Source organism: Ruditapes philippinarum, unplaced genomic scaffold (assembly GCF_026571515.1).
Source record: "Ruditapes philippinarum isolate M1 unplaced genomic scaffold, ASM2657151v2 ctg2268_1_1_1_1, whole genome shotgun sequence".
Taxonomy (NCBI): Eukaryota; Metazoa; Mollusca; class Bivalvia; order Venerida; family Veneridae; genus Ruditapes; species Ruditapes philippinarum.
In genome coordinates this window covers 36,740-50,887 of record NW_026867202.1, presented here as the reverse complement: position 1 = coordinate 50,887, position 14,148 = coordinate 36,740, and the positions used below count along the sequence as shown (strand labels likewise).

General features: G+C 31.0%; 2 protein-coding genes across 2 annotated transcripts in view; both read left to right on the top strand.

Annotated features, from left to right (window-relative positions):
* The first annotated feature begins 1,859 nt into the window (after positions 1-1,859).
* LOC132735277 (lactase/phlorizin hydrolase-like) lies at positions 1,860-12,501 on the top strand. Its single transcript, XM_060722216.1, has 8 exons — positions 1,860-2,096; positions 6,551-6,597; positions 6,924-7,073; positions 8,819-8,902; positions 9,475-9,625; positions 10,766-10,978; positions 11,840-11,945; positions 12,240-12,501. The coding sequence occupies exons 1-8, from the start codon at positions 1,943-1,945 to the stop codon at positions 12,499-12,501; spliced, it is 1,167 nt and encodes a 388-aa protein (XP_060578199.1). The 5' UTR covers positions 1,860-1,942.
* A 134-nt stretch (positions 12,502-12,635) lies between these two features.
* LOC132735276 (lactase/phlorizin hydrolase-like) overlaps positions 12,636-14,148 on the top strand; it is a 34,775-nt gene continuing 33,262 nt past the window's right edge. Inside the window, exons 1-3 of the mRNA XM_060722214.1 lie at positions 12,636-12,784; positions 13,375-13,540; positions 13,913-14,043. Coding sequence (XP_060578197.1) covers positions 12,743-12,784; positions 13,375-13,540; positions 13,913-14,043 — 339 coding nt within the window. The 5' untranslated portion in view covers positions 12,636-12,742. The remainder of the gene's footprint in view (positions 12,785-13,374; positions 13,541-13,912; positions 14,044-14,148) is intronic.

The following is a 14,148-nucleotide window of genomic DNA, read 5'->3' as shown; positions in this document are numbered from 1 at the left end:
TGTGATTGAATAATTTGAAGGTTATCTCATTGTCTATTTTTATTTGAGGAATGAATGTCTCTCTGGTTTTATCTTGTTTCCATCTATTTGGTTAACAGGACCCCATTGGAAATAAGCACACCAGCTTAATGGGCTATCCTTGTAACCATAGATCACTATTTAACAAAACCTTTGTATTGAAATTTTATTGAAATTCTTTTACTTCTTTTATGTCATGTTTATCAGTAACTTTAAACAATATTCTGTGATAATTATAATTCTGATTATTGTACATAGTCTTAACCTGAAATGTGATTTTATTAATTTATTCATTTGCTTCTTTTTTTAAATACATTTATCCAATGCCTCATCTGATCTCAGTCATTAACTAAGTTTGTTTTATTTATTATTAATATGAAATGATATTTTAGTCTGGATAAACTGTTATTTTATATATATTTATTTATATATATATCTTATTATGTAACTGTGATCTATGTTGTTGCTAAAATAAAATAAATAAATAAAAAAAAAAATAGAATTAAACACGTAATATATTAATATTACTACATGTGTCTACTTAATTAGAATTTTTTTAGAACAGCTTGAGGTCTAAGCATATCCTTGAGACGAGAATCAAAAATATTTAGTGAAGCCACATGCCTAATATGATGGTCCAAAGTGTTCCATAACGCAATGGATGAAGGAACGAAAGATTTTGCGAATGTTTGTGTTCACCGCGTACGTGATAGATAGTCACATACATGTAGTTGTTATCATTTCGAGGAAAATATGGCTTAGAATAAGTGACACTATTTGGCAGAAAGCTAAGCAAATATCTTGGCACGTTGTTTTAAACTATTATTAAATTTTGCATTATTTCCCTATCTGACAAAGATAACCAGCCTATTTCTCGAAGAAAAGACGTTCTAAAGATACCAACATAGTAAAACCTTTAAATAATATATACGTGCTGCTTCGCAATAGAATGTTTATCATTTTCAGTACAGCAGTACCAAACTCGAGAATTGGTTGCATATATGATAAGGAAATTTTATTAAATGTATGTCTTCTTCAAAGTTTAAATTTCAATGCTTGCACATGTCATTATTATAATTGCGTTCATGAATGCCATTTACCATCCTGGCTTAATGAAAGTTCATTTAGTCAGTTACGAGACTATTTTTGAAGAGTATGTAGTCAGAATTTTATGTTTTGTCTATAAAGTTCTTATTGCTAGAAGAAATCGACAATGAACTGTTATCTGCAAAGAGGCGGGTTATGATTTATTATTAAATTTATTTTATAAAGAAAAATAACAGAGGTCTGGTTTTGGTCCGTAACTTATACACATAATTTCATGAAATTTATACTTAAATACTTAGGTCACTCTCGTGAGAATAAACCCTGTATGTAGAAAGACAGGTTGGCCCAGCGTCAGGGTGGATGGGAGTTTTCAACCCGTTTAATATATTATGCAATCGTATTGTTATAATTCCTATTCATCGCAGGTTTTCAGTACCTAAAGACATGCACCACAAGGACGACATGCATTCTCGTGTTTAGATGTAATAACAAGAAAAAAAAATCCGCAATTAAAACATCGCCTATATTTAGACCTGCTGATATAAGCACTGATAATTTTATGATGTGATGTTGCGCAGTACTAATTACACTAGATACACTCATGGTCACAAATACAGATAATGAAAGCTTAGTTATGAAACGATTTGATAATTAGCCAAAGATGACCGAATCTTTATAAATGGTTCACAACAACGGAATGGTTCTCTATTTTCACCTTGCTAATCCTGAAAATCTCATCTTACTAAGTATTCAGACTGGTTACAAAACTATTCTACCTAAAGCATCCACTCAAATCGTTTCTGCCAACACTCCGGTCAACATGTATCTTGTATGAAGTTTTCATTTAATTTAATTAATAAATTAAATTCTAAAATAGATGATGAAAAACTATCAATATTTATTGGTTTTCTTCATCGTGACGATTTATGGTGTTGATGCAGATGATTTCTATTTTGGAACATTCCCCAGTGATTTTAATTGGGGTCTAACGACATCAGTTTATAACGCAAGCACAGATGGTAATTATACAGGTAAGTTATTTGATGGTTAATTATAAGTAACACAATTGTTACATGCATATATGTATCATTTTTGTTCTTTTATTTTTACAAACTTGTACCTGATATGTTATTGGTTGTTATCCTGTTCATCATTTTCTATGCTATTTTCTTTATGAAAATCACTTCAGCGTATGCCACAATGAAGCCAGTTGTCATTTGCTGGTTACTTATTGCCAATTGCTTATTGCCGTTGACTTAATATCAGTTGTTTAATGTCATAAACGCATATTGACAACTGGTGTTTCTTCAATGTCATTACGCTCCCTTCGCAGCTTAGTGAATACACTCCGTAAGAAAGTGAATGACAGAAAAAACATTCGACCGATGCGCAGGAGAGTACAATGTCACATGTTTATTGTTAATTTATTTCGGAAATAGCTTACATATTTATTTTATCGCCCTAGGAATATTTACATTTTATGTGTAAATTCTCATTACTATCCATATTTCTTTTATTCACGGTCTCCACTTTTACTCGGGACGCTTTTAGAATGCCAGTTTCTGGTTACTCAATGTCATTTGCTTATGTCAAAATTTTCCAACAGCTCGCAGTTGAGTTCATTTCAATTTAACCATCTGATCAAAGATTGTCAGATGCTTTAATAATTAACATATGAAATATGTATAACTTGTAAATGTATATTATTTTAGTTACTTTCATACTGGTTGATATGCAAACAGCATAAGAATCTTTTTTAAAGACATAATAGTTATTACACTTTTGATCACGTGCTGTCAAATAACGACGTAATGCCCGCATCGTGATCGCGTCGGCGTAAAAACGCAGTGGCATTGCTAGTAGATGTGAAAGAACCGCATTGAACGCCTAACAGCTATATGCACTTTGAGCATGAACATTGCTACTCGGACAATTGAATCGCTTTAATTGCCCTGTAGCAGCGTTGTAAGATTTCCTATATATAACGCCATTGCTTTGCAGTATAAAATCTCTTACAACGCGCAGTGCATTACAAACACGGAGGTTTTCGGTGGCGTTAGAACTAAGATTGTATAACTTTCTTCGAGATGCCACTCTATCTTTATCGCATTTATATGTATTGCAAGCGAACTTTTACGCCCAATTGCAAACACAGCATCCGCAGGAACGCGATAGACCGTCATTGAGCTCATAACAACGCTTGGTTGCCGTGAATGTCCGTCTTCACAAAAAATATCAGAATTTTCAAGCAATTTCATGGCGCAATAGAATATTAGATAATAACACGGGAACTTGTTGGAAACGACAGGGCTTTTACTTAATCTGCGTTCGTTTTGCTATACCTCATTACAACATTTTTCAATTTCAATACATAAAATACAACACCGAGTATTTTATCGTTAAGAACTAATTTCCTATTCAGTTCTGTAAAGAAACAAATGAAATATGATATGCATGTATATCAATATATTTAGGATTTGACATGGGTTGTCATTTGAATATGCATGAAACGAATTCGCGATAATATAAAGTGGCAGTATGCTCATTTAAGGGTATATAGTGAGTGAACAAGTGAAAGCCAAAATAAGTGTACATTTTGCCGTAATTTATTTCAATGTTATAATTTACTTCGCATCTCACGTGACCAAAGAAAGTTTCTGTAAATAACCATCGGAATTTACGTACAAGTGATGTTCAATTTACCGGTATAATAAGAGTGGGGCAGTCTTTTTATATTTTAGGCAGATTATTATTTTTATAATTTATCCTCAACATTTTCAATATCAACTGTTGCTCAATCACTATTATAACAGCCAATCTTTAGAAATAGTCAGTCAATTCAGCTGAACTTGACAATTAAAGAATGAGTATAATATCATATCGACCTCAAGTAACAAATTTGTTTGAGCCGTTAACTTGTTGAATTTGTTTCATCGAGTTTTCATGCATTGAATTTGAAATAGTCCATTTGAAATTAAAGGAGTTTCAATATCAAAACACAAAAAATGAAGCTTCCAAAAAGAACTACATCTGGACATACTGCATGAACTTGCGGGATGGCCTGGCTCTGTACTGGTGACTAACGTTAACAAATTCCGGTACCACTTCCGCTTCCAACAGGAAGTTAAAGGTTATTTACATAACTATATTTTATTCATATTTCATTGCATCAAACATATGTCAAATAATTATACAAATGAAAAGTTCACTAGTATACCAAACCCCAATATGTTGAGCAACACGCTTCTAGCAACATTAGATTAAACCTTTCCCAGCATAACTATAGTGATGACTAGATTTTGAAGAACCTTTTTGTCGCTAGCAGCAAGGCGCCAAATATTAAAAATATCACCATATAAATGTTCCAGATTATTACATCTCCATGGACATGATTTATTACCTCAAACTCTTAATTTATCAATAGCCAATATGGTGTTGCTTTTTAAAAGTTCATGTCATAATAAGCACTTGTAAGTCGATGCGGCTGTTGTGTTTCGTATTAGTTAAAAGTAATCTATTTGTGATGATACTTCGACAGCTTAAGAACTTTACCTTTTCTCAGTTATTTTCACTTTTACAAAATATTCGTATAATATGCCATTGAAACAACCCAATAAGCTTTTTAAAGGAACTCCACCGAGGTGCAATAGCCTAAAACTTCTTAAATATATCAGCTAGGGCAACGCAAGAAACAATTTAGAAATATTCTCAGAAAATTACGGAAAATCGTATTTTTGTGCTATTCTAAGCTCGACTTGAACGAAATTTTGAATCATTTTTCACAATTAGAATAATATTTCATTAAAAATCAAATGAGATAATGATTTTAAATTTTTCACACAAGTTATTTGTCTAGACCTTGATCAAATTGAACATTAAACTCGAAAAAATACTTTTAGGCCATTACTGTGAAATCCCTTTAATTAACATTCTATCATTCAATATATAGTATATGAAATGGAAATATTTGTCTGAAGCTTTTATTATATCTATCGATATTTGTAATTGTAGCGATGAAATTGCATTGCAATATTTTAAATTTAAGTTTAGGTGTTCACTATATTTAAAATGAATGTGCTATCTCAGTATTTGATTACAATCTGTGACAGGTACAGGTGTAACTCTTACCTGATAAGAGTAGCATAACACTCATGAGAACTAATTTCTATGTTTGCACGTGTAAAGCCACTGTTTATCACTTTACATTATGATAACATAGTTAAAGCGCACCGAAAGCAACGCGAATTAAAAATTTGTCTGAATGTTAAAATAAAGATAAATAAATATCAATTACATTTCGGAATACTTTTCATAAAGACATATAATTAGATTTTGGACTGGGGAGGTCCCTCGAGTGCATTTGCAGTAAAACCAGTGGAAAGCAGTGAGGGACCTGATAAATAAAACAAAATATAACAACCCTACTCCGCCAAACTATGTACATTTGTATTATCTTGCGATAGCACTTATCATTAACTCCCTTGACTATTAACACAGTTATTTTTTAAGCGTAAGTTCACTTAAAGCCAAGACGTAACGTCATTATACAATGACAATATTTTAGAACAAAAATGATTGAATTTTATTCTCTCGTTTAAACTTTAAGATATATTAAAAAAGTTTCCCCTCATCAGAGAATTTGTATAACTACCGTATTGAAATATGTGCTGTATAAGAAAAAAGTTCAACAATTTGTAAAAAAAATCGTTCCATATGTTACTTTTAAAAAACATATAGACCTATGAATCTATTTATCAAAACCAAAGAGATTGCAAGAAATGACAAATCTTGCGGAAAGAGCAGTCCCAGAAACCTGTTCATAGAAGTTAGTAGAAAGTGCAAGCTACCGTGAACTTCCCATTATAATTCGTTGTTACCTTGGGCACTGATAAAATAGAGGATATTACATTTTTATCCATTAATTGCCAGAACAGTAAACCCTTTAACAATAGAAGGTCATAGTGTAAAAGCTAGAATAGACATACTCGGGAATTAAGAAATATCTTAGGTTTTCCCAGCTAATCCGTGGGTACAAGCAAATTTTTGAAAATAACCGCTTCATGTGAACTAATCTATTGTGACACATATTTAAGTCCATCCTCTCAACATAGAAAATGATGAATATTGTATACTTAAAATATCATGTAATTGTATTAAATGTAAATGTGTTAATTTAATGTATGTGTTATTGTGATTTTATACTTATAAAATACTCGGACTGATTTATCATGTAAATGTATTATATTACATGTAAATGATGATGTACCTTTGATACAAATCTAAATAAATATATGTTCTGTTCTGTTCTATTCTATTCTGTGACCGGCAGTGCACCGTAAAGCTATAATTGTACATGTACCAGGGGATTATCTTGGAAAAAAACACATTTGCAGAGTATCGGATAAGTATCTATTGTTTTCTAATGACTGTATTGTTTTCTAATTTAAATACAGGTTTTAAGATCTTCTATTTTTTGTGTTTTTAGCAATCCAGAAACTTTACGATGATATTCAAGGACTGAAAGAGCTTGGGGTAAGTAGTTACTTAAGAAGAAAAACAAATGGATTTGATTCAAAGAATAAGTTATCAGAACATTATACAATTTGTATTGATTGTTCGTATAGCAAAAGTACGTAAATTGTATAGAATCAAGTGGTACTTGTACTTGTGTTTGACTACACTCGTTTTTTAATTTCGCGATTACTATTAAATGAAAAATAATTGCATACTTGACGAAAAAATGGTGATATAAAACATTTAGAAAGCTTAAGCACATATCTGAATCGGTATTTCATCATTCGCATAAATATAATGATGTTTAAGCAAACTTTATACACTCATACTCTTTGCGATTGTAGGTAAAAACATTAAAGTTTTCCCTGGATTGGAGTTCAAACCTTGATCCTGCCACTGAACAGTTCTATAGTCTGATGATCAAGGAGTTACAGAATAATGGCATAGAACCACATATTACATTATTTGATGATGAAATTCCACAAACAATACAGGTAAGTCATATTTGTTTTAGTAACTTTGATTGAATAGAAAGTAAAATATTTGCGGCCGGATTTTTTTTAATCTGATGTAAGGACCAAAGTGATCGTGAATATCGTGGATAGAGTTTATGTAATAAACATGATTTTTTATTATTCAATTATATTTATTTTAAAACAAAATCTTCTTTGTGTATGTGTGTGCGTGCGTGCGCGCGTAGCGCACGTGTGTGTGACACTATTTCTATTAGTGTACGAGTACTATCCATGTTTTAATATTTCACGTATTTCATGTTTTGATATTTCACGTTTTGCATGTTTTGATATTTCACGTGTTGTATGTTTTGATATTTCGCGTATTTCATGTTTTGATATTTCACGTATAGCATGTTTTAATTTTTCACGTATTTCACGTTTTGATATTTTACGTATTGCATGTTTTGATATTTCTCGTATTTCATGTTTTGATATTTCACGTATTTCACGTTTTGATATTTCACGTATTTCACAATTTGATATTTCACGTGTTGCATGTTTTGATATATCACGTATTTCATGTTTTGATATTTCACGTATTGCATGTTTTGATATGTCACGTATTTCACGTTTTGATATTTCGCGTATTTCATTTTTGGATATTTCACATATTTAATGTTATGATATTTCTTGTTTTGCATTCATTGACGTTTCGCGTATTGCATGTTTTTGATGATTCACGTATTGCATTTTTTAATTTTCACGTATCTTCATGTTTTGATATTTGTTGTATTGCATGTTTTGATAATTCACGTATAGCTTGTTTTGATATTTGATGTATTGCATGTTTTGATATTTCACGCATTGCATGTTTAGATATTTGAAGTATCTTGCATTTCTTAGTTTACCCTTTTTTGTAAATGATTGCACGTGAACTGTTTAATTCTTATATGAATATGTAAATTTCAGAATTAAAAATAAGCACAAATAGTTACGAAAGACCGGTGGGAACATTTCAATTTTATGATTTCCCGTATTAATTTAATGAATTCACAACTTTAACTTCATCATTTCAACTTCACGATTTCAACTTCATGAATTCACGATTTCAACTTCGTGAAACCACGGTTTCAACTTCGTGAACTCACGATTTCAACTTCATGAATTCACAATTTTAACTTCATGAATTCAAGATTTCAACTTCATGGATTCACGATTTCTACTTCGTGAATTCAAGATTTCAACTTCGTGAACTTCACGAATTCACAATTTCAATTGCATGAAGCTGAAAAAGTGAATTCGTGACGTTGAAAGCGATAACTCATAAAGTTGAAATCGTGAAAACTGTGAATTCGTAAAGTTGAAATCGTAAATTCACGAAGCTGAATTCGTGCTGTTTAAATCGTGAATTCATGTTGAAATCGTTAATTCATGAAGATGAAACCGTGAATTTGTGAATTCCGTATGTTGAAAACGGGAATTCACGAAGTTAATATTGTGAATTCATGAAGATGTATGCGAGAATTCATGAAGTTGAAATGATCCTTCCGGTCTTTCGTACATAGCTTATATCTGTAATTGACTTTTTAGTACAATTTTTCAAGACATTACACCATTACAATTTTTTGTGATGACTTTAGTCTTAAACGTGAAAAGAAAACATTGTATAGCTCTGAATGCACATTTCTATGTACAGTAATTATGATGTTTGGTATACAATATACCTTTTACTAATTCATTCATTGTTAGGTTATTTCAGAATCAAAAATTGTTTTATCTTACAGGCTACCGGCGGTTGGCTCCAGGATAGCAGTATCAATGCCGCATGCGACCTTGCCGAGAAAGTTTTTAATCTGTATGACAGTAAGGTAATAAAATAAACGTTATTTTAATATTCATCATGAAAAGAAATGAACACTTATTGAATTTTCCTTAAGAAAAGATAATTGTTCAAGCGACGCCAAATGGTATCTGATTTAAGTGTAGGCGTTCTTTTGTCATGGAGCTGTTTCAAAAGACACACAAAATCGTGGGAACTGGATTATTATGAAAATTGACGGTATGGTGTGTAATAAGGAGTTACTGTTATTAAGAGTAATGGTTATTGTTTTGACATGATAGCGCTGTTTCTTCTAAACTCTACTAGAATGTTCATGTTTGTGTCCATTATTTGTCGTTTTGGCATAGTGGTATGGCGACAAAACGACATGGTAGAAATTATCAAATATTCTTGTATGAAAAAGTTCTAAGTTATCCTTTTCAAGCTTCTATGTGATTTCGGTTTTCTGTTATTTGTTTAATTATTATTATCATTATTATTATTTTGCTGTTGTATTTTGTATGTGGAGACATTTGAAAACGTAAAAATGTATGTGGCAACACATGCGACAAACAAAGAAAATTATACATATGTATAAAGAATATGGTTACACTTTAATAGGTTAAACTCTGGACCACCATTGCTGACCCGGTCAAATTAGCAACTGATATGTACAGTAGTAGAAGAGACAACAGCGTGTATAAAGCTGTCCACAACATGTTGTTGGCACACAGTTGCATTTATCATCGGTATAATGATGCTAAACTTACAGGTAAATATTTTACTATGTCATTACATTTGATTTCTGTTGATGCATGCGTGATAAATTTAGCTTTACCAGTCACTATTGGCTTTATCAGACAACTCATAAATATAAAATAAGAAATAAAGAGAATGGAATAATTCACCTTTCACTAGTTTGAAAATACATTTGTATTCAATTGATAAACTTTTACACAAAAATTTTTTTTGAATATTAAAGTCTTTCTTACATTTGACAGTTTTTTGTTTCGTTTGAAATTTAAATAAAGAAACGCATACTGAAATTGAAAACATGAAGAATGGAATACCAAACAAGTGTCTTACATTATAAAATTTATCAGGCTCGGCAAGATAAAAATGAATAGCTTGGCAGAGCCTCGACCTTTCTTTTTCATTTAGCCTTGCCTGATATATGTCGTAATATTAGACACTTGCATGGTATCTATGCAATTTATGATATATGTTCCATATATTTTATTAAAATATTAACTCAAAACTTAATTTTTAGCAATCTACCAAAACCATAATTTTCGCCTGTTGCTTTCTTGCAATTAGTACAATTTCAATGATCTAGTATTTTGTATGTAAGTCAAAATACGACTCTTTTACATTTTGCTACTTTTATGACAAATTATTTCACATAAATGGGTACCTTCTCAGGTAACAACCATCTAAGATGCTCTTAAATCATTATCTAAAGTTTCAAAATATATGTGTGTCCTTTCTCAAGAAGCAAAAAAAGTAGTTTTGTTTTTGAGACATAATTAATGTGCCTTAATAACAATCGGAGAATGTTTTAAACGCATGATTAACAAATAAAATGAAACGGCAACATGTAAAGCAGGTTACTTCCAAAGACTAAAAATCGGTTGAGAGGTATACATCTAATAGTAATTATTGGTGCAGCAGTTTATTTTCATATTATGATTTATGAGAACGCTAAATGTATTTTTGAATATAAACGAAACTGTCGAATTTTTATTGTCCGAAAATGAATTAACTTATAATTTATGAAAAAAAGTTATTTGTTTAGGAGAAAAAAACAATCTTTATTTATTCAAGGATAAATTACCTGTAATTATTTTTTTGAAATGATAAATAAAATAAGCTATTATCATAACTAAAGAAACAACAATTCATATATTTACAGGACAAATTGGCATTGGCCTGCGAGGGGTTTGGTTTGAACCGGAACGAGTAACGGAACCTTTCATAAATGATACACTAGAAAAAGTGTTCCAATTTGAAATTGGATGGATGCTTGACCCTTTAATAAACACTGGTGACTATCCTAAAGTTATGAAAGATATTCTTACTGACAAACTACCAGAGTTTACGGACATCCAAAAGCGTTCAATTAATGGTAAGTGTTACATTCTTATAAATGCAATGTGAGGACAACATTCTCATCGCTTTTCATTCCTTCTTTTTAGGAATGTCATTTTTTGTCTTTATAGTATTTAATGTATTTCTCCCAGTGTAGTCAATTTCTGAATACACATCTATACACACTTCCACGGTGTTCGATTATAGAACTCGTAGATTCTACATTTCTTTTTCGATTTAAGCATTTGAATACGATAGATAGTAGCTGCAAATAAAGATTAGATTTTTCTCTTATTTAGTGTACACTTTTCGACTCAACAAAGATTTTCTACACAACTAGGCCTTAAAGCTGTTAAATGGATGAAAGTTTGTTGATAATGACAGACAATAAAAAATGGCTGCTCTGTTTATTTCATATGATAATTTAACGGCTTATTTGTTTATTCCCATAATCCGATAATATTAAACTTACATTTGACTTACAGAGATAAAAATATATATTATTTTTCTCCTAACTCTTTGAATGTTATCTGATATAATGTCACACTTGTGGCACTAGTAAAGAGTCGGCCAGCCTAAGTGCCTATCAAGTTGACTTTCGAGTGCACAATTTTAGTATTTATCTATATCTTAACTGCAGATTGTTTTTTTTTTTCTTATGCCCGTGTTTCATTTGCAATTATGGTAAGTCCAATATAAAAATGTAATAGCAAGGTTTAGGTAATTAGTCGTACAATTCATTTGGACAAATTATGAGTCTGCCCTTTTCATTACTATTAACATGCTTTAATGAAACATTGCATATGTATAGACGTTTGTTCTACAGAAAATATTACGTAGTATTTATTTTTGTCATGATGGAACAAAATTATTAAGCAAAAATAACATTATTGTTTAGGTTCTGCCGACTTTATTACTGTAAACTATTATGAAACTTGGCTTGTTACTAGAGATGACTTTGCTGATAATGGCGCGATATTGAAAAGGAACCAGATGTGGAAAAGGTAAACATATAAAACAAATTTTTGTTGATGATATAACTATTTTATATTATTTCCCTTAAAATGATAGGTCTCATAACACGTTTATTAGAAGTGAACGATACTACTTCATGATAAAACGGAAAGAAAACCCAAACAGATTTAATTGATATGTTATATATTTTTTTGTTGAAGTTGACCGATAAAAATAAATCTATACAAAGAACACCCAAGTCTGTAATATTTACTTTTAAAACTTTAATTTCCAAAACGTCTATATACCATCATGTTCGTTTTTATATAAATGTATTTCATTAGAGAAGACGATCCATTGACATATATGCATCCGGAAGGTTTAAGGAAACTTCTGAAGAGTTTAAACGAGAGGTATACTGTTGATATATATGCTGAACTTCCGGACGTCAATGAAATTGCTGCTGGTGTTAGGGATATACTGAGAGTCGAATCCATTAGGGAGCACACACACGAAGTCTTGAAGGGTATGTTGGAATCATATTTAGACAATAAAGCTGCACTCTGCTATATACTACAATGTAAAAACTTATTATTCCATGATTAATCATAATCAGATGGATATTGAGGCTGAAAATTAACAAAATAAAGGAATAAATTCAGGTTAAAATGTTTTAGATTTTTTTAAGTTTTAGAACTTTAGAAATAGTCCACTCTATCTCTTTTCAGCAATCAACGTTGATCAAGTCACCGGCTTGAAAGGTCTCTATGTACAAAATCTTGTTGACCGTGCTTCGTCAATTCTTTCCAAGCAGATTGGTGGTCTATATACTGTGAACAAAGATACAATGTCGAGGACTAAGAAACTATCCTCCGTTTTATACACTCAGGTATTCGACATCTTCTCTGTTTTTATTGTTTTCACCTAGCTCACATTGTTACTCGAGTATATTGCTGATCGTGCTACAAGATGGTCATTATTTTGTGGTAGTACATTGTGATTATCTTTATAACTTTCCTAATATTACACGAAATAAATGTCCGTTTATTGTTACATGAAGTGAAAGAAATTGTTTAACTAATAAAGAGACAGTTTGCTTCTAGAATTGAGTTAGAACTTTTTTAAAAGAAATAAATGCATGTACACTTAACGAGACTTATAAGTACTCCGATCAACTTTTTATTATATTGTGTTAGAATTACTATAACTAGTGTAAGGCGATACTGTATAAACTTTTATCATAGTATCATCATTTTATAATAGTAAACGCATTTTAAAATAACTCAAACTTAACAGAAAATCAGTAACTGAGATCACCATTGTAAAAAAAAATCAAATACATGTATTTTGAAAACCGGAGTTTTCCTGCAAGTTTGAAATCGGAGTACTTATATATAAGTTTCGTAAAGTGTATATTCATTACCAATAAACTATGGTGGTTCATAACTTCTATAAAAAATTTTCTATTCAATATTAAAGATAATTAAAGACAATGGTTTTACGCGGGGTTATAACGGTCCAGGAGCATTTGCAAGTGGTCGGATTCTGCATGAAGATGGTATCTATTACGATGATTTCCCCGAAGATTTCGCATGGAGCTCGGCAACCTCAGCCTATCAGATTGAAGGTGGCTGGAACGAAGACGGTAATTTATTTAATATCCACTATGTTACATAATAGAAATACTGCGTGATTGAATGGACTTGTCCATATCATATTTGTTTCCTGAAAATATGTAAAAGATAATTTGAAAGCTGCATTCGGAGAGGGCTTTTAAGACAACGGTATACATGTACTTTTATTTTACATTCAAAGATTATTGTTTCTAAAAAAAAAATGAAATAAATACAAACCTTTAATGCTCTGTGTCTGCAGGAAAATAAGCACACAATGCATAGATTACACGAAAATATTATTATTTTTTTTTTTGGTATTTGCTTTCGTTCTATGTTAATTGAGAAATATACTCAAAGATGTACGTATAGTGTTTTATTTTTCATAGCCATTGATATTTCAGGGAAAGGATTGAGTATATGGGATGTTCACGCAAATACACCAGGAAATGTTTTCAATAATGACAACGGAAAAATAGCATGTGACAGTTACCATAAATATATGGAAGATGTAAAAATACTAAAAGCACTAGGGGTAGGTAACATTAGAGAGTTAAAATTATCTTTAGCGAATTTGGCAAAACATGCATTTATTATGCTTGTAAAAGATGACTTTTCCTTCATATCAAATCTAGATATA